Source organism: Triturus cristatus, chromosome 11, assembly GCF_964204655.1.
Source record: "Triturus cristatus chromosome 11, aTriCri1.1, whole genome shotgun sequence".
NCBI lineage: Eukaryota > Metazoa > Chordata > Amphibia > Caudata > Salamandridae > Triturus > Triturus cristatus.
The window spans coordinates 361,368,660-361,390,559 of NC_140594.1; the positions used below are offsets into that span (position 1 = coordinate 361,368,660).

At 44.9% G+C, this 21,900-nt stretch overlaps 1 protein-coding gene across 10 annotated transcripts in view; it reads left to right on the forward strand.

Annotated features, from left to right (window-relative positions):
* LOC146784177 (synergin gamma-like) overlaps positions 1-21,900 on the forward strand; it is a 228,742-nt gene that overhangs the window by 117,949 nt on the left and 88,893 nt on the right. For 2 of the 10 annotated variants that reach the window (XM_085633592.1, XM_085633594.1), the window contains one exon: positions 10,648-10,768. The exons of 1 other annotated variant lie outside the window; for it this stretch is intronic. Coding sequence is in view for 2 of the 9 variants with exons in the window: in XM_085633586.1 (XP_085489712.1) it covers positions 13,865-13,906 (42 nt within the window). In the remaining 7 variants the exon portion in view is untranslated. Of the gene's footprint in view, positions 1-10,647; positions 10,769-13,804; positions 13,907-14,625; positions 14,971-21,900 lie in introns of those variants that run through there. 7 more of the 10 variants (XM_085633589.1, XM_085633588.1, XM_085633591.1 and 4 more) reach the window with 7 other exon arrangements.

Consider the following 21,900-nt stretch of genomic DNA (forward strand, 5'->3'; position numbering starts at 1 on the left):
GAATATTCGTTTCTTGGCTGTCTTTCCTTCCTCCGGGCACTATCTTGAACCAGAAATATTTCCAGAGACTCTTGTGTTATGATGTATGCAGCGCTCTGTTTCCTTGGGAACTGGGCCCCGGGTTGGTATGTGCTGTTTTTCCATGACCAGGCATGCTTTGTCAGTGCTCGTTTTTGTGTAAACAGATCGTTTGTTAGTTTAATGTGGCCCCTAACAGCGTGAGCTGTTGTGCTCTCGTTTGCTTGTTCCGTGTTTTTATTTTAACCGCTTTTTCTAGTTTTTAGTTTATTTTGTATGGCATTCCATCTATACTCCAGTGTTTTGGAAAGTTTTATAGCTGCTTAGCTATCTGCAAAGTACTTAAAAGCAAACACATAATAGAGTTTCAGTTGCAGAATGGCTGCAATAGTATCAATCACACACATGTATTTTTAAGTACTGGTGGTGATATGGGCGTGACTGACTATACGAATTTTCATAGCTACATTTCCGAGGCTGTCTTCTAGGGGAAATCTAACTCTTCAAAACTAAATTCAGACAAGAGAAGTGCTGATGAATGTGTGGGCCGTATGCCACCATTGGACATACTCTTTGGTGGCCTTCTGCCCAATCTGGGTGCTGCTCCTACACCGTGTGTCTAAAACCTTGGTTTTTGTTTTAATCAATAGCAGTCCCTCACTTAACAAACTAATGGGTTAATTGTGGTTCTGGCACGTGTTTCTTTTACTTCCGCATCTACCTGAACAGAAAATACAAGTGATAGAAATTATTTTGCAGTCAGTTTTTCTTTTTTGAGCCCATTATGGGAATATGGTGGATCTGAGCCTCCCCATCTGGTCCAACGTTTCTAAATTATCCAGAACTCAACCACCCAGCTCATTCTTGTTCAGTGTTGTATTCAGGACACTGTTTGGCCGAGACAGCTTCTCTGTTACCACCATCTTGTGGCTTTGCACTGGTTACCTGTCGCTAAGTGTGCTATATTCAAAGCTCTTTATTTCTGCCATTTGCACCTTGTACAAGAATATCATAGTTCTGCAATTGCACCATGTACAGGATAGGCCATGTTCTGGCATTGCACCATCTACTGTTCTGCCATTGCACTTTCTACAAAATGGCCCCTGCTCTGCCACTGCACCTTCTACAGAATAAGTCTTATTCTGACAGTTCACAGGCTAGAAGATGGGCCCTGTTCTGCCATTGCACCTTCTACTCTGGCACCTTCTACGAGATGGACCCTGTTCTGTCATTGCTCCTTCTGCAAGTTGGGCCCTGTCCTTCCATTGCACCTTCTACTGTTCTGCCATTGCATCTCCTCAGGATGGCCCCTGTTCTGCCATTGCACCGTGACAAGATGGGCCCTGTTCTGCCATTGCACCTTTGACAAGATGGTCCCTGTTGAACAGTTGCACCTTCTACTGTTCTGCCATTGTTCTTTCTACAAGAAGGGCCATATTCTGCCTTTGCACCTTCTACAAGATGGGGTATGTGCTGCAGTTTTACCTTCTACTGTTCTGCCATTGTACCTTCTATAAGATTGACCCTGTCCTGCCATTGTACCTTTTACTGTTCTTCCATTGCATTTTCCTCAAGATGGGCCCTGTTCTACCTTGCTCCTTCTACTGTTCTGCCATTGCATCTTCCACAAAATGGGCCCTGTCCTGCCATTTCACCATCGACAAGATGGGCCATGTTCTACAGTTGCGCCTTCTACTGTTATGCCATTGCTCTTTCTCCAAGAAAGGCCCTGTTCTGCCTTTGCACCTTCTACAAGATGGGCCATGTTCTGCAGTTTTACATTCTACTGTTCTGCCATTGCACCGTCTACAAGATGGGCCCTGTGCTGCCTTTGCTCCTTCTACAAGATGGGCCATGTTCTGCATTTTTACATTCAACTGTTCTGCCATTGCACCTTCTACAATACGGGCCCTGTTCTGCCTTTGCTCCTCCAAAAGATGGACCATGTTCTGCAGACCTATAGTGGCCTCTACAAGTCCTTACAGGCACTTAGAGCCCGTCAAGTACACACCATTGGGTGGCTGTCTTGTCATTCTCACTTGCCTGCTTCATATCCTTGTCCCAGCCTGTCAGTCTTGTGTTTCTCTCGCCCATGGAACATAGGTTCTTCACTGTCTCTTTTGATTGGCTGTGTTCTATGCTTCTAATGATTGCTTTATAAGCACACCTTTTTTCTTTTGGGTTGAGCACTCCATTCAAGAGCTTGTGTTTCCAGATCCCTTCCTCGTGCACTTCTCTCCCCTCCACTGTGTTGCTCTGTCGCCTTTGTGCTTCTCCCTGTCCCCCTCTGCGTTGCTCTCTGCTTCGTGTGCTCCCCTGTTGCATTCTCCCACCTGCTCCACTTCACTCTTTTTCCCGTTTGCTCCCCTCTGTGCTCCACTTTGCGCTTTTCCCATCTGTCTGCTTCCCCCACCTGCGACCGTGTTGCTTCCTGCCCAGACTCCTTGTTGCTTTCCCTTCATCGTCTTAAATAAATCCTTTGCATTTTAATCCAGTTTTAGTTATCCATCAAACATTATTCGGTAACTACAAAGAAAAGAAGCATCCGCATTGGCTAAAACATCGACAATGCGAATAAGTCCCAAAGGAGAGACCTATTGGCTTTGCCAAAGCTTGTTATAAATTGGTGTTGGATTTTTATTGTGCATGTGTTTTTTTTACTGAATTGGTGTTTTTAAATGCTTCACATACCTGTCTTTGAAGTTAAGCCTGCCTGCTCGCAGTCAAACTACCAAGGGTTGAGCATGGGAATAATTTTCTAAGACCTGTACTGAGCCCTATATTGTGTTTGTGGCCTTATTGCCAGTGGTAGATATATATTTATGACTACTAATAACTTACTTTCCAACAAGCCTGTACTCACTGGGGAAATAGTATGAATAAATAAATAATAAAGGGCTGGCACAAGGAAAGCAAATGATAAATAGCACCATGAGGAAGAGATGGTGAATGCTGGGACATGTAGTGTTCCCCATATTGGCCACACTGTTTCCTCCAATAGGAGCGAGGAAGCGTGTATGTAAATGGTGTATTTGAGTCCCAGGGCCATTTGCATTTGAGAAAAGCACTTTTGCCGAAACGTGTTATGCTTGTTGGAATAAAGGCAGCTCAGTCAATCCACTGCATGCCCTGATTTGCCTCCTGAATGGAGTGATTCTGTTTGAAAATATATAAATCTCCTATGGCGGTCCCCAGAAGGTAGTTATAGTTAGGACAATTTTTCCATAGGATAAGTATTTTCTGACTATAACTTTGGGGCCAGTTGACAAATCTTCATGAAATTTTCCACAATAAAAAGTGTTACATTGGGTCTTGTTGTCCATGGAAAGTTTTGGGGCAGAGAAGAGAAAAAGGGGTGTCAAAAAAAGTGAATTTTCCCATGTTAATTCCTATAGGACATTTGAACATGTCTACAACCAGAGCCGCTGGATGGAATTACACCAAATTTGGCATAAAAGTAGAAGTGGTTAAGCAGATTGTGCTTTTTGTTATTTGGTGTGAATCCGTTCAGTAGGTATTGAGAAATTTAAGAGAGTATAGTTAGTGATATCAGTGGACACGATGACTTCACGAATAATAATGAGCTTGTGCAGAGAAATGCAGAGTTCTGATTGGGTGCCAACACTACACCCAGGAAGTACTAGCAGCCAGCTTGGCACTCTGCTTCAGCCGACTCCCACAAAAAAACATTAAAAAAAAAAAAACGGGGCCAGGGTAGGAATACCCTCGCCAGGCCAAAAGAAGCTTTTTTTTTTCATTGCTGCCAAATCGCGATATCCTCAAATTCACAGGAAAAATAAAATAAAAAACTTGCTTTTAAATGACCCTTGGGTGAGCCAGGTTCCGGGGGCACAACATAAAAATAGGAGGGGGTGCACAGGTCCCCGCTCCCCGGGCTTATGAAAGCCCTGGACCACCACTTCCTCAGGGCAATTTATTGAAAATAAAGGGGGGGGGGGCAACCAGCCCCTCTGCAGCCCGGAGACAACCACCTCTCCGGGGCTGAAATAAATTATTGTAGGGGGGTCAGTCGCTGACCCCCCAGCCCTAAGGACCACCACCTCCCCGGGGCTAACTTGTATGTTGGAGGGGGGCTGCGTGAACCCCCTCGTGGAGCCATTTAAGGCCCTGGGGACTGCCACCCCCAGGGCCAGTTCCTGCTACCTCCCCGAGGTGCCCACTCTGGGGAGGTAGCTTTTTGCTTTCTGAAAGCTGGAGTTGTCAAACAGCTTTGTCTTACAGAAAGCAGAGTTTTCATCTGTTTCCCTGCATAAATTTATGCTTGCAGGGAAACAGATGAAAACATTGCTCTGACAGACAGGGAGCTAGCTTTCAGCAGCCCCCTGTTTGTCAGAGCAATGCTGCTTCCGGCAGGAGGTGGGGACCTGGCTGGGACTGCTGGGGCATTGAGGCTCCCCCCATGGTGTCATTGCACACATGGTGCCCTAGGGCACCCAGGCGACATGGCCGGGCCCCGTGGGATGGGGTACCCAGACCTGAAATCAGCCCAGTAAAAAAAAAGCACTTACTTCTGTAAAATACAAATCATTCAAGTGTGTTTTCTCTGAATTTCCACCATGAAAAGTTATCTCTAATCCATGATGGAGGTGTTTGCATCCTTGCCTTTCTCGAGCACAATATCTCTCATAGTGTTTGTGATGAGGGAGCTCTTTCTTGTCATCTGCTGCTGAGACTGGAGATCGTGTTCTAAACTTTTACAAACTAGAAGTGTGTAAACTTGCCTAGAAACCCTGCTCATTTGGCCCGACCCCATATACATTAGCGCTATGCAGTGTCTTTCTGCACTTTTCTCAGGATCATGGGCAGCTTACTAAAAGCCCCACCCCTAGTGCGTTTCCTGAAAATTTTGGAGATGGGCTCTTGATGCCTAGGGATATGGTCACATCTCCATCAAACAAAGAAGCACTTACTTCTGTAAAGTACAAATTATCTAAGAGTGTTTTCTCTGCAGTTCCCTCTTGTAAAGTTATCTGTTGAAGACGCTCGAGTAACAATCACGTTGGTGAAGTTAGAGACACACAAGGCCACTGGCAACATTACCTTGCCATCCTTTAAGCAGCTGTAGTGTAGGAGATGCACTATATATTTACCAAACAAGGTAGCACGTACTAATTAGCCAGTAGAAAGTACTCCAGTTGGGTAGAGGTGTTGCACAAAATGGTGGGGTCTTCTTGGATAAATATGCAGGGCAGGATTTATTCTGGCATGATACGAATTTCACAGAACTTTTACCTCAACGGCAAGCACTTACAGATATAAACAAAGAAGGTACCCATGTTGGAACTCAACTTCTGTAAAGTACTAATCATCCTAACTTGGTTTGCATGGCCAAGGCAAAGCAAGCGTGTTTTCTCTGCATTTCCATTGAAACGTTATCTGTGATGGAGGTGTTTGAATCCTTGCTTTACTTGAGCACTATATCTCACTATTTCTTTGTGATGAGGGGGTTCTTTCTTGTCATCTGCTGCTCAGACCAGAGATTGTGCTTTAAACTTCTAAAAAGTAGAAAAATGTAAACTTCCTAAGACCATATACATTAGCGGTATGCAACATCTTCCCGCCTTGACTCCTAGGAATACAATAGCATCTCCACCAAATGAACAAGCACTTACTTCTGTAAACTGTTTTCTGTTTTCTCTGCAACTCCATCTTGTAAGGTTATCTGTTGAAGACGCTCAAGCAACAATCACATTCGCAGAGTTAATGCCACACAAGGCCACTGAAGACATTTCCTGTGCATTCTTTGCACAGCTGTAGTGTAGAAAGTGCACTATACATTTCCCCAGCTGAGAAGCATTTACTAATTAGCCAGTAGAAAGTACTCCAGTTGGGTAGAGGTGTTGCACACAACGGTGGCCTATTTTTGATTAATACGCAAAGCAGGATTCATTCTGGCACAGTGTTCATTTCACAGAAATTAAACCTCAAATGGTTACAGTTAGGAAATACATTTTTTTTAAAACATTAAAATTTACTGAAAAAATCAAAGTTTGCAGGGATGTTACAGTTAGGAAATGGAATTTTAAAAACCTAAGAAATTCACTGAAAAAAACAAAGGTTACAGGGATGTTATAGTTAGGCTGAAATTGTACTCATACAATACCAGAGAAATTAAGCAGTTATAGTTACCTGGGCTAACTATAACTTACACCCCCGTAATGAACTGCTTATGACCTCACATATTACATCACTTATGACCTGGTCAGTGGCATCACTGATGATATTTCAAATGACATCACTGATGACATCATTGACGACATCATCCACTGAACCACTCAGACACCCATTCATACCCCTAAACAACCTCACATACACCCACTCCCAAACAATCACTCGCAAACCCATTTACTGACTCATAGAAGTACTCACACACCCATTCACTGATTTATAGAGCCACTCACATATCCATTCACTCTTACAGCCACTCACATAACCACTTACTCACACAGTCACTCATCTACCCATTCACTCATCAATATAGCCATTCACACATCCAGCCATACAGACACTAACACACCCACTCATACACCCACACAGCCACTCATACCCTGAGTCAGTCACCCATATAACCATTCACTCACCCATACAATTACTGACACACCCACTCACTTACTCATACATATACTAACACATGTACTCACTCACCTATACAGTCGCTGACACAAGCGAAAAATCACCAATATAGCTACTCTCATATTCACTCACTCACCCATACAGTCACTCACACACCCATGCACTCATCCAAACACCACTTATGCACCCATTTACTCACCCATACACCCACTCACACACCCTATCACTCACCTATACACCCTCTCATATACCTACTTACTCACCCATACACCAATGACCCACCCACTCACTCCCCCACATAGCCACACAACCAAATACATAGTAACTCACTTGTCCATAAAGCCACCCCCTCACTCATACAACCACTTATACACTCATATAGCCACTTGGACACCTACTCACACATGGATACACACAGTTACACAGCCACTTACATAATATGTGTTACAAATAGTATTGCTCTTTAGTAGTACAGCACTATACGTATTAAAGTATCGTAGTATCTTAGTATATATCTTCAACACTCAGAAACATTTAGGAAACACACTCACTGGATGATGTAATTTGAGATGTCATCAGTGATGTAACTCACCATATCATGAGTGATGTAATAGGTGAGGTCTTAAGCAGTGCATTGCGGGGCCGTAAGTTATAGTTAGCTCAGGTAGCTATAACTGCTGAATTTCTCTGGTTTTGTACGAGAGAAATGACAGCCTAACTATAACGTCCCTGTAACCTTTGATTTTTCAATGAATATATATGTTAGAAAGTGGTTTATTAGTAGGGATAAGTAGGGACTTACCACTAGTAATAAGGCAACAATCACAATATAATGTTCAGTCAAGGTCTCAATAAATTATTCCTTTGCCCAACCTTTGGTAGTTGGCAATGAGCAAGCAGGCTTCATTAAGGAGACAGGTGTGTAAATCATTTAAAAACACCAATATATTAAATAAGACACAACAACACACAATAAAAATCCAACACCTATTTATGAAAATAGGTTATATTTTTATGAGCAAATAGATACCAAAATGACAAAAATCCAATGTAGGGAACCAGAGATATGATTTTTTAAAGAATAAACACTTTCTAGTGATTAAAAACAAATAGCGCCAATTTGGGACATCTGATCACGCTTGACCAGGACAAAGTCAAAGTTTGAGGCTGACCACAATGAAGACCTGGTCAGAAACACTAAGCGGGAGGCCTTGGTCAAAATGTTACCTTCACACTTAGAAACTTTTCTGGAGGATTTTCTCTTGACGTCGAGCAGGCCTCTCCAGCAGGCCGGGTTTGGAGTCAAAGATGGTGGCTTGGCCCAGCATGAGGCCTCTGTCAACTCTGAGAAATCTCCTCGACAATGAGGGTTACGGACTTTTTAGCAGGGCAAACCTGGATTCCAGACAGGGTCGCAGTTTGACTCTCGAAGTCAGGCCGGTCATCTTATGGAGCATTTTCCAAAATTTGCACCAAACTTCTGGACGTTCTTCCTGAAGCTCCTCTTGAGGGTTCAAAGTGCCCAACACCAATCCAAGAGTCGAGAAGGTCTGAGATGGTCCTTGGGATGTTGAGACTACAATTCCCACAATGCACCCGGCCAAATCCTGGCTCCTGCTATGTCCCGGGGTGCCCACCCCGGGGCCATAGCTATTTGCTTTTGCTTGCCAGGAGCTGAAGCAAAAGCAAATACTCTTTTTCCAACGGGCGGGAGCTGTCAAATTGCTCCGGCCCACTGGAAGCAGAGGTTTCATCTCTTTCCGTGCCTGCAGACATGTGGGAAGGGAAAGAGATTAAATGATTGCTCTTGCACACAGGGAGCTGCATTTCCAGCAGCTCCCTGTGTACAATAGCAATGCTGGCTCCCACAGGAGGCAGGGAGCTGGCTGAGACCACTGGGCCCTGAGGCTCCCCCCCTGTCATTTCCATGCTGCACACTGGGTGCCCAGGGCACCCAGGCGACATGGCAGAGCCCCCAGGGATGGGGCCCACGGGGCCAAAATCAGCCCAGGGAGAGGGGCTGTGCTGACCCCCGCTCCCACTTGTTGATGGCCAGGCCCGGGGGATGTGGTTCCCGATGTCAAAATGGGCCCAAGCAGGCGGGCCGCTTGGCCCTTCCCAATGAAAAATATATATATTTTAATGCCGGGCCCCGGAAGATGGGGTCACCGGACTCATTCTGGCCATATTGCTCATTTCACAAAATTTTACCATCAACATGATGTACTTAAAAATATAAACATAGCAGGTGCCACCCTTAAAGCTCCACTTCTGTGAAGAACAAATGATCCTAACTCCTGGGCTTGGTGAAGGCAAGGCAAGTGTGTTTTCTTAGTAATTCCATATTGAAAACTGATCTGAAATCATTTGTGGAGGTGACTGCATGGTTTGTCTATTCGAGCACAATCAGTATGTGACTGTGACCAGTGGGTTCTTTGTTGTCCTGTCCTGGTAGGAGCAGAGTCCATGGTTCTCCCTTTAAATTGCTAGGAGTATGCAAATATGGAAATCACTTGAGTACTTCCCTGTGTGGCCTTACCCACCGTAATAGTATCCAAAGATTTTCCTGCTTTTTGCCAGGATGATGGAGATCTTAACAAGCGGCCTCCCCAGCGGGTTACCTGCCGATTTTGGTGAGGAGTTCTTGATGCCGAGGAATATGAGGACATCTCCATCAAACAAAGAAGCACTTACTTCATATAGTGAAGAGGAAGGACTCTTGTTTGGTGGAGATTTACGTCTTCGTAGACTTGTTGTCTTCTCTATAGGAGGATTCATATTATCACATATTTCTGGATAAAGATGCACTAGGAACAATCATATTGCCAAAATGCACACAAGGTCACTGGTGACATCTCCTTGTAGTGTACAATATGTAATGGACATTTAACCAACGAGGCAAAAAGAACTCCAGTTGTGTAGATATTTTGTACACAAATAGACTCTTGTTGCATACAAGGGCAGGTGCTGTTCCTTTGTGGATGAGTCACTCACACTTAAACTAACCCACACAGACACACACATACCCACTCACAGATGCACTCAGACACTCACTCAGACATCATGCACAGACCCATACAGCCAATCACACAGCCACTTACAAACCCATTCAAACACTCATGCAACCCCTCACTGACCCCCTCAGACACATACACCCACTCTCAGACACTCATGCACCCACGCACAGACCCATACAGCCACTTACACAGCCATTCACAGACTCACACACCCATTGACAGAACTACTCAGAGACTAATGCACCCACTCACAGACCCACTCAGATACTCATGCACCTTCTCAGAGACCCACCTAGAGACTCATGCACTCACAGACCCACCCAATCAGAGACTTACACACTAACTCACAGACCCACTTAGACACTCATACACTCATTCCCAGCCCCACTCAGAAAAACAAGCACTCACTCACAGACCCACTTAGACATTCATGTGCCCACTCACAGACCCACTCAGGCTCACGTACCCACTCACAGACCCACTCAGACTCATGTACTCACTCAAAGACCCACTCAGAGACTGATGCACTCACTCACAGACCAATTCAGAGACTCACACACCCACTGATAGACCCACTCAGACACTTTCACTCACACTCACAGTACTACTGAGACACTCATTCACTCACTCACACACTCACTGTCAAAATTAGTGGTTACAGTTAGGAAATTCAACTTAAAAAACCTACAAAAATTATTTTTAAAAATAAAGGGTACAGGGACATTATAGTTAGGAAAACAATAATAAACAAACCTTGGAAATTCACTGAAAAAACAAAGGTTACAGGGACGTTAGAGTTATGCTCACATTTCACTCATACAAAACCAGTGAAATTCAGCAGGTACAGTTACCTGAGCTAACTTTAACTTCTGCCCCCACAATGCACTGCTTATCACCTCGCATATTACATCATCATAACATGGTCAGTGACATCACTGATTGCACCTCAAATGACATGTTTAATATTTTTTTTAAAAAAACAATACATTATAATAACTTTTCTTATACTTTCCCATAGGGACTTCTCTGCCAAAGAAATGGAGATCTCCATGTGTGTAGGCAAAGTCACTAATAATAGCACTACACTCAAACATTCAGTTGTGGAAGGCTCCAACCCCTGATTTGAGGGGTAGTGACAGGTAAGTCTTCATCTAGATGTAAATATAAACTCAAGAATGGTGAATAGCAAAAACCTGTTGTGTAGTAGGTTATATAATTTAGTAAACATACATGTGTATACTTACCTTTGTGAATAGACCCCCTACATGTCCCCTTGGTGGGATTCCCTACCCACGAACATCCTGATTCAACTTAAACAATCCTGATTTGTAACTCGGCTCTCGCAGTTATTCAGCACTCTGTAGCTCTATAGTGAGGCTCAAGGCAAATGCTTTACAAATACTACAATGCAAACATTCATACACAGGGGTTAGCAGAGATTTTTACGACAGATGACAAATACTGCATATACTCTCGCAGCACACACTTCTGATGCTATTCATAACTTGAAAAATGCTGCATGTTGGTCTGTATTCTAATTGCTTACACCTGTACAGTGTGTTGAGGCATTCTCACAGAGCACAATCATGTTTGGCTTGCCTCAGTATTCATTTGTATTGGCATGGCATATAGTGTTGGCGTGTGTGTGTGTTTATATACAGTATCATTACAAAGAAGTGTGATGTGGTGTTTTTGCATATATTCTCATAGCACAATCACCTGGCAGTGTGTAGGCATGCATGTAGTGCTGTTTTGGTACTTACTTTCTCAAGTCCTCACCGAGTAATGCTGCACATTGCTATGTATTCTGTACCTAATTATAGTGGTAATGCGTTGGCATGTGCTGATAGTGCACAGCATAGTGTACAGGCCAGAATAATAGCATGTATGATGGTGCTGTGGTTGATAAGTACTCCTAAATTGTAAACTTGTAGTGCTGTGTGTTGCTCTTATGTACTACCATTACACAGAATTTTAGAGCAGTGAATTGCCGCGCTCAATCATATGGTAGCACATGTGGAGCTGTGTTGGCACCGTCTTTCTAAGCACACTCTTGTGTTGCTGCACGATGCTATGTATTTGATGGAGACCGGGTTCCACGTTCTAGATTTACTCTGGAACCCCAGGCCGATGTCTCTTTTGCTCAGCATGGGAGTGTGGAGGGGAGGGAAATTGTTAGCCAATCAAATCATTACAGTTCCAATGAACTATGTCCGAAGAATCAGGCTCCCAATCGAGTTTAGTTTGTTTATTACAAAGCCAAGAACAGTTGGACATACAGGCACCTCAAGGTAAGGGTGTAAAGATACATTGGAAATAATACAATGCTGAACCTAAGGGTGAAGTTAAGACGGTGCAACATGCACAGAATAACCAGTTCTAGAATCAGGATACAGAAAATGATGGCACCAATATCCAGATTCCCCTTCATTGGAGGTTCTTCGATATAAAGCATTAGTCTGACCCTACACTACCACTAACGTGACATCCATACGTAGCTTTTCCCAAGCCATGCGCGATAAAGGGTGTAAGCACGTGTAGGCTTCTTAAGAAGTCCACTCACGTTGAATGGGTCAGGTAGCATGAAGCTATAGAGCTTGTTCTAAGATGCTCTCTCTCTCAAGGGAAGGCAGAAGTCCCAAGGCACTGTCCCTAACTTCAATACATGAACTTGCAAGTAATATCCCAAAATGCATTGTGACATCACACCATCCAAGAAAGCCACCTCCTTGTAGGTAACTTTCCACAGGGCAGCGATGCTCCCAGGCCTTGGCTAGATGACCTTGATTCCAAGGCTCACTCCGATGACAAAGTACAAAAGACCTTTATTATCAGTATCGCCATTCAATGTATCCTATCCTCCCTAAACCTAATTCCTAAAACAAAGACATTATTCTAGCTAACAAGGATTAATTCTCCACCTGCAACAGAAACATGAAAAAGAACAAATTCCCCATGCCCATGAAATTCACCAGCGAGTCTAATGCAAGAGTTTCCAGGGGAAAAATACAATTCAGGCCTACAGAAAACAGTCAACATAAAAAATGGCACACATCCTCATGAAATTACACGTACAATATGAATATTCTTAATGAGCACATCTAAGTTAACACGTTACATAAGCACGTTAATTGTGTGAATGCTCGTTAGCTACATGTACAAATTCTTGCACATTAATGTTTTCATCTAATCACATTTGGTTGCAACGTCTACATTGAATATATCCCTAGCACAGCACCTTTCACGTTATTACAGTACATGTTCTAATTACCTAATGTTAACACAATAAAGGATAATATGCAAGTGCAAACTACCCATGATTATAATGCACCCCTACAAATGAAGGAGCAAGATCTGCGCTCTAACATATTCCTTACAGACTTGTAGTGCCGATGTTGGTGTGTGCTCAGAGCGCTGTCAGCGGGGCCAACCCTGCATATTCCCGCTACACATACCAGTGGGGCTGTGCATTGATAAGTGCTCTCATTGTGTAATCTTGAGGTGTTATGCATATTCTCAGCATAATCTAGTGTTGCCGCGTGCTTCTTTGTACTACCATTGCACAGAATGGTGGTGCAGTGCATTGGTAGGCAAAGGCTTGCTATCTATGTTGGTACCTTTTTCATCAGCACACACGTGTGGCTCCATGTGTTGTGATGTATTCCACAGATCTATGGTGCTGGGTGTTATACACACTTTGCACACACAATTGGTATGCTAGAACATACTGTCAGAGAGTACCCCTGTGTGGTTATCCACAGCGACACTGCAAGCCACTTTCAGCTTTACCAAATATGATATTATTTAAGCTGATTCTGAGTGGTCCACACTTAGAACATCAAATGTGAAACTACAAGCCACGAATGCTAACTGCTGTTGGCCGAACATCCAGGGTGGCGCAAGGTGTCTGTCAGACGTGGCGTCGGCTGTTATTAGGAAATCGCTCTGTGCCCAGCACCCAAACTACCGTGGCTTACGTCAAGATCTCTCTTAATTACGGTGCGGCGACGGGATTGCTCCAACATTTACTTCGCCCAAACGTGTCCTGTGTGCACGCCTGACAGATGCATTCATTTAGTTGGAGATGCCCCAGGGACCATGTGATCATTTCATATGTGTGATTGGCCGCGAGCGAACATTCCTGAATACATAATACACTGAAACAAAACGCTTTTACCTTGCAGGGTGAGTGAGCGAGGGAGCAGGACCTCAGTGCTAAAACCGGGAGGTAGGATATGCTTCAGAGTTCACGCTGCGGGATCATCAGCCACAGACACGTCAGTTTATACTCTTTGGATGACTTGTAGTCGTGACGTGACACAAAACACAGCCTTTGCTGAAGTTGTACAGCGGATAGGTTTTATTTATACTTCTGCTGCAGTTTTGCGCATCATTTCATAGTAACCTGTTTCATTTATACTTCTGCTTCTGTTTTAGCGCATTATTTCATATTAACCTGTTTTATTTTTACTTCTGCTGCTGTTTTACCGCATTATTTCATATTAACCTGTTTTATTTATACTTCTGCTGCTGTTTTACCGCATTATTTCATATTAACCTGTTTTATTCATACTTCTGCTGCTGTTTTACCGCATTATTTCATAGTACTGCTGGGAACTTTCAAGTTAGGGGACGGATTAGACTTTCAATCTCGGTTTTTACCCACCAGCACAAAGCACCCTGGGTCTTGTAGTTTCATTTTTCAGATCACACATACGTCTCTTCCACACGCACAGGTAAGCAAAAAAAAAAACAGCACCTGCAGTTATCTAGCCTCTGGACCGGCAGCTGCTTGCCATCAGTTGATAGCAACGAGCGAGCATAGACTTCATTGTTGATGAATATTTAATACCTAAGGCCTTTTGTGTAGAGTAACGTGGGAGTTTTGCGCGTGTCTTTGTGTAGTGAAGCAGGTGAACCAGTTCCTATCACATGCCAAGGAGTGGAGAGCAAACATGCCTTTGCCCTGACTCCCACCTGCGGCAGGCTCCTCCCAGAACTCGCCTATCTGCAGCCGCGCTCCTCGTCTTGCTGTCCCTGCTCTGTCTTCGGGTGCAGAGAGGCTCGCGCCCTCCTCCGGCGGCATGACTGGGTGGCACTTGAGGTCACACCGCTGTGCATCGGTGTTCGTCCCGAGCGGGTGCAGGAAAACTGACGTGGCGCGTGGATCCCACGGGCTGTGGCTAAGTTCAGCGATCCTTCCGCCTTCGCCCCAGTGAGTCCCGCACCTCAGTTACTGAGTTGCCAACACAGCGCTCCTAAGGAGTGGTTGGAAATCCGGAACCGGGTGGAAATTCACTCGACTCGTAAAAGAGCTACGAAGTCAAGCCAGTGGCACAAGGTACGCTACACGAAATACCAGAAAATAATAGACAGTTAAACGTGTTGTATACAGGGCACCATTCCTAAAAAACAGAAGGGGGGGGGGGGAGGGGCAGACTAACCTAGTTAGGCAGTATGCAAGTGACATCACGGCGCATGACATCACACATGGCTTCGCAGGAATGGACATCATAGAAAGTGGCAGCACAAGCCACGACTTTACAGGAAGTGGGATCACAAGAAGTGACATCTGATCTAAAGCCTTCACATATATGTTTAGCAGGTCTACTATGTGTAGCGCATTGCGAGGATAATAGCACAGTAAGCTATGGAAGATGATATGTGACATTTACATTTTGCAATTCTCCAGTTTTATGTAACACATCCTGTACATTCATTTACAAACGTATATAATTTATTGTACATGTAATATGCACGTGTTGATGTTAAGCGCTTTGACACCTTGCATTGGAATGAGTAGGGCTATACAAGAAACAAGCATTTGCAATGCAATAGGTCTCGCATTATTAAAGTTTGAGCTATTGGTGTTGCATTATTTAGCAAAGCTATTGACATTGCAAATAACAAAGCCTTTTATTTTTGTTTTAGTTTTTAAAAGGCATTGTCATTTATAATGCCAATAGCTTAAACTCGTGTAAATGCGAGACCTATTGCATTGGAAATGCTTGTTAAAAACTCCTGCAGCTTTACTTTGCAAAGCATTTACGTTTAAAAATACCATGCAATAAGCCCGGGATCTTAATTCAGTGCTGGTCATTTGTGTATCAGCAGCTACTAAACTCCGGGGACTCCACACCTCACCCCAGGCCTGAAAGTACCCTATATTAATAGTGTTACTCATTAAAAACCAATAAGGGCGTGCCCACAGGAGTGCACACCCCTGTGAAACATTAATGTTGAAAACGCTTGCTTTTCAGTCTGAATGGCCTTGGATGGGTCGGAGTATCCTGCTCTTTCTCGGACTGTAAGTGAGGATTTTGTAATGGGCATTATGTGACCATCTTGCCGAGTGAGAACACGTAGGCGGTTATTTTTTTCTAATGAACAAGAACTTGGACTGTACACATATTTCAATATATTATCAGTTAGAAAACCACAAATGGGGCATTTTTGTATTCTAAAGTGTGATGGAAATGTTTTAATAGGACCAAGAATGGATCCACTTTACTTGGTGATGCGCAAGTGATAAACATTCTCTGAATCTCGATGTGCACACGTCATTTGTGCGGTAGAGATAGTGCACGTGCAGCTGCCCTATGAACGGCTTGTGCGGTCTGAATGGCAGTGCGCCGACCGCATACTTTAGTAATATCTGCGACAGTGTCCCACAATGCACCACGCTACATACCACACCCGCACCACTGCCCAGTTGAAGGGCGGTTTGTTGCACTCCTTTGTGTAACGCTTGGATTTTTAACAATCCTGTAACTTCAGTGACAGAACACTGATGGCAGTCCCCCCCACACTCCACATTGTTCCAGCATTAATGAGAATAGGGAGTCCGTTCTCGCCTGTGAGGAAGCAGGGCAGCGTCCGAGAGTTCCTCAAGTCAAGAGGCGCAGTGCATTCTGGTACCAGTAGTGTGCTTGTCCCCACAGCCCCAGGAGCACAGAGCTCCAGAGTGCAGAGAATAAACCCTCGGTGCGAGGGTGACACCACATGGGGATGCCTGGGGGGCACTCCCCGGTTTCAAGGCCAGTGGGATCCCTGGGCAGACAGTTCATGGCTTATAGCGTGTTCTCCACCAGCAGGGGGCGGCAAAGGTGCACTAGGAGGTGTCTTGTAGTGGGGGTGAGGGGGGTAAGGAGGAGGGGGCGGGGGGCTTGATAAACTAGAGATTAAGTCAACCTTGAATTAGCCCTTACAGAGTTAATGAAAATAACCCACATCCAACAAAACGAATTGTGCAAATGTGGCGAAACGCAACAGTGCCATAAAGTCCTAACTTAAAGTCTTAAAACATTTTAAAGATGTGAATACACCTAGAGACAAACTCATTTGTAGGAGATAGAATCACTTCCTTTGGCCTCGTGACCACGCTGAATCCGTGACCAGCCAGGACATACAGAAAGGGATTAAATCTCGAATTCCATTACCACAAGGTGGATTTACACTGACCATTGGGGGCGCAGCTTCAAGCTCCCGCCACTCACATCTGAAGGGGTAACAATGATTGTGCCTCGCCATTCTCAAGCCCCCTCGCCCCCCGGGCCAGGCATCACTTTAGGGCCAAGAACTACAGTTACTGACCGGCTCTGTGGTCCGTAATCCCGCTTACAACTGAGCTACCGCCAGAGTATGCAATACCTCTCGGGCACAAACCCCACCTTAACATTCTGCTTGCATACCACTAGAGTATGCAATACCTCCGACACCACCCATGCTAAAACACTGCATGGATACCACCTGAGTATGCGATACCTCCGACACCACCCATCCTAAAACACTGCATGGATACCACCAGAGTATGCGATACCTCCGACACCACCCATCCTAAAACACTGCATGGATACCACCAGAGTATGCGATAACTCCGACACCACCCATCCTAAAACACTGCACGGATACCACCACAGTATGCGATACCTCTCAGACATACCCACATTGTAAGATACTATCAGTTAACAGCATCATTCAGGGCTGAAACCCGTCCAGCACCTCAGCACTGTGCTGTAGTATAAAATAACGCTCAGTGCATAATGTATAATTCGAAGTCACTAGCTTCACCAACTTCCCCCGTTTACTGCTCTGTCCAGTGTTTGGTTATTTACAGAGGCAGACCCAAACCTGTGGGAAGAGATAGCAAAATCTACAAAACTTGCAGTAAAAAATGAACCTTCACTTTTTCTAAATTGAATACTTGTGTGCTCACTATATACAGTTGGATTCTTTTGCTTGCTTTAAACAAAGTTACGTTGGAAACACTTGATCAAAAAGTACTCATTAAAAGGTTATTTGAGACCACGCCAGACCCCACACCCCATACTTTATAAATCCAGATTGACAAGTCCAGGAATGCATACACCGTCTTGGGCTACTCACAACGGATTTGGGCAAAAAGCAGTGACCTGTGAGGTCGGTCTCCACTCACGAGAGAGGACCTGTGCTCAAGTTGTCCGGTGTGAGTTGTAAACGCGCTAATATCAAGAAGAAAATTGCATTATGGGACCTGTAGTCCTGCTTGTATAATGGGAAAAGTAAACTAAACGTCCCACATTAAAGAAAACAGACTAACGGCACCTTCGAGGATCGTCGGCGCAGCCTGATCACCAAACGCAACCCTCAGGAATCAGAGTGCTTTGACACGGCAGAGGCGCTCTACGAAAAGGCAAGGAGAATATCTTATTTAACAAGTAGGGTAGTGCACACATGAGAGCAGAGGAGCAAATGAGACCTAAAAACAAACACGCCCGCGAGTGTTGTGCGCGCGCCACAGCAAAACATGTGGTTTCAATTATCGCGCCAGTGTCTGGGCACGATAATTGAAACCACATGGCCTTTGGTGAGCGTAATAGACACCAATAGGCCATGGGCGGAGCAATGCGCCCGCCTTTGGCCTATTGCGTGCTCTCTTGGTAAAAAACATGCACGCAAAGGCAATATAGCGGGCCACAAAAGGAAAAGCACACGCACGAGCGTGTGCAATGCCTGGCTCGATTTCTGAACCCCATACAAGAGGTCTCTCGCTGCGTGAGCAGGCTGCGCACTGCAACGCTAGGCGCGAGACCTAAAAATAGTGTTACTTAAATTATTTCAACGCCTCCTCAGGGGAAGTAAGCTCTATATAAATGCAATTTGCTTTGTGTAAATACTGGAAAAGACCAACACATCTGATATTCTTTCAGTGCCATGCACATCTCCTAAACAGAGACTGAACAAAGTGAAAAGCTGCCTCTCTTAAGTAAGGGTGAAGAGCTAACAAGGTTTGAGCCTTTGTTTCCCATTCCGCTTCATTTGCATCAGGTGTTAGGCTTCTGACTGCTCCCAGCCAAGAGACTCCAACAGAAGGAGGCCTGATGACCCCTCAAATTCGGCCTTTGTTATGGGCCCAGCAGGGTTCTTAAATAAGAAAGCCCCGTCCCTGCCTGCACGTTGTTGCTTGTTGCAGATGGAAAGCAGACAACGTGCAGGCGCTGCTGAAAGTGTCCAGGTGTTTGAAATTACAACAGGATGAGTTCAACACATTATTCGGTGGGGCCCAAATTCATGGCAGGGTGGACAGCGTTCACCCTGTGAAAAAGTGGGTGGACGCTGTCCACCCTCGTGTACCCCAGACTCGTGCCCTGGTTGTGTATGTTCCTCATTCGAGTGCCTGAAAAATTCCAGTATGTGCGGTAACAGTTTATTCTTCAGGTACACATATAGGCACTTGAATTGAATGTACAAACACCTTCATACCATAACAAATGAGGCATCCTCACTCCAGTGAGCGGCGGCTTGCTGAAAAACTCTTCATAGGCTGCAGGGAGAAGGTGTTCTTTCTTGGTTTGGACTATAAAACAAGTTAAGGACTGCGGAGTTGCCACCCAGGTCACAACCAACACGTGTTGACCATAGTCTGATGATAATCCATATATTTTTCTTTCCAATTTATGGGAGAATTATGTGTTTTTAGCTAAGAGGTGCCCGATATTGTTGGGAATGTAGGTGTGGTTATGTTATGTGTATTTGTAAAGTGTACTATTATATACAGGAGAATCCTGGTCATGAGCAGGTGTGTGCCTAGCCCTGCCTATGGTAGGTTGGTTTATTGAAAAGCCTGGTCTTCAGCTGCCTGCGGAATTCAAGAAGAGAGGGGGCAGCTCTGATGTGGAGTGGGAGGCTGTTCCACACCTCAGGAGCAATTTAAGAGAACGCTGTCCCCCTGATCTGGTTCTGTGTACGCATGGGGTGTGTGAGAGTAGGAGCCCTGCCATGCAGGGGTGTCTAGGTGGGTGGTGGTAGGAGATCAGGTGCGCAACGCCCATTGGCTCAAAGGGCTTTAGCCCTCCCCACCCCGTCATGTGTCAGCCTGGGCTGAGACAGCTTCCCTGGCACACACACAGACCGTTTTTGAGCTGCTGGAGGCTGGCTGGTCTGGCGTTCGTCTTATTGCAGCCGCACCTGAGTACTTCACAGGTCTTTAAAAGACCATTTACTTGTTAACAAGGCTTTGTTGTTTTTTCACCCTTCTTAGAGCCCCTGCATCTCCACTCTGCCTATTAGCTGGAAGAATTAACCCCCCCCCCCCCCAAAAGTCTTATTAGCCCTTCTCGAAATTTGGCTCTAGTTGCGTCTCTATAGGAGATGCACTTGTAAAGTGGCGCATGAGTCGTACAGGGCTGGCTTTATCGCTGGTGGAGCCCGGTGCAACAATCTTTTTTGCTCCCATGACCTCCTTCTCCACGAATTCCCTCACTATCACCCTCCAACAGAGCCTCTCATCTCTCCATAGCCCCCATTTCACATGCATTTAATTTGTTTTATAGTGCTACTCATACCATTGTAGGGTGTCAGAGCACTTTACATCACACACATTATACAGAGACAATGAATCGTATGTGTGTAAATCAGTGTATAGCAAATGTTATGTAACAATGAGGATTACAAGGGGTAGGAATCTTATGTGCTTCTCCTATTGCCTGTTCTGAAACCAACATCCCGGCTACCAAGCTCTACCCTGGTTGGCGCAGCTCCCTCTCGCATCATTTCTTGCTGATAGTCTATACTTGGTTGATGACAAATCCACGCTCAAGCAGAACTAGCCACCCTTGCAACTGTGATAAGGGTCCTACTGTACCTTGCAGTTCCCTGCAAACTTTGGGTTCCCACCCTTCTTCTTTTAATGGGCCTGCAGAGGAATGCTCTAAGGGGCCTTACCTGGAGGAGAAGTTCGCTGACCTCAAGCAGGATCGCCTGATTGGCAAAGAGATCATGAGGTCTTTTCTAGAGTTCTCCATGAAGATGGAGAGGATATGGAATCTACATCCTCCACTTTTGAATGTGCATTGCAACACACCTGGAGTCTGCGGTGTTGGGGACGAAGAATCCTTTGCCCGATCCCCAATTAGTTCCAGGTGGCTCTCAAGGCCTCTGCCTAACCATCACTACAGACCTCGTCAGTTTTAGCCCCAGATGTCGGCAGAAGACATCCGCGCTCTTGTATTCTCATATAGTAGTCCGGGAATCTTTCACCTCCTCTAACTCCATTAGTAACATCCCCGCTATTTACCCTGACAGGGAACCCAGGTTTAACTCCAGATTGGCTATTAAGTGAAAAACCTACTCCAAATAACAACTGCTCATATTGAAGAGACTAACACCTCCCCTCACATTAATTCTATGATACTCAATCGCAGATCGACTGTGAAACATGCTGCTGACATCTCTGCACTCATCTTAGCGCAAGCTTTGGACCTACTTATTCTCATGGAAGCATGGCTCAATGATGCTGCCTCTCCTGTTCTCCACATTTTAGTACCGCCTGACTATGTCATTATCCGATGTGATCGACCAGGGAAAATGGGGGGTGGCATGCCTGCATTAATCGCTCCACCCTAACACTAAAGCAATCTCAGAAGGCTCCACCATCTTCCTGTGAGCTACTAATGACAGAAATTTGGAATAAGGGCAAGATTATCTGTGTGCTCCACACGATTTACCATCCTCCTGGTGACAATTTGATCTTCATAGAGAAAATCATGGAGCTCATTAGCTCTTCTGATCAACCATACTATATCTTCCTTGGAGACTTTAACCTCCCTTGGAATAACACCAATGATCTCTTAGTCACCTCCTTTAAGACTTTCCTCTCCGATCTCAACTTCTCCCACTTCTGTAAGGGACCCACCCACAACAAAGACGCCACCCTTGACCTTATTATTGCTAGAGACAATCTCATTCAAATGAAAGACATACTACCCTGCGACTGGTCGGATCATCATCAAAT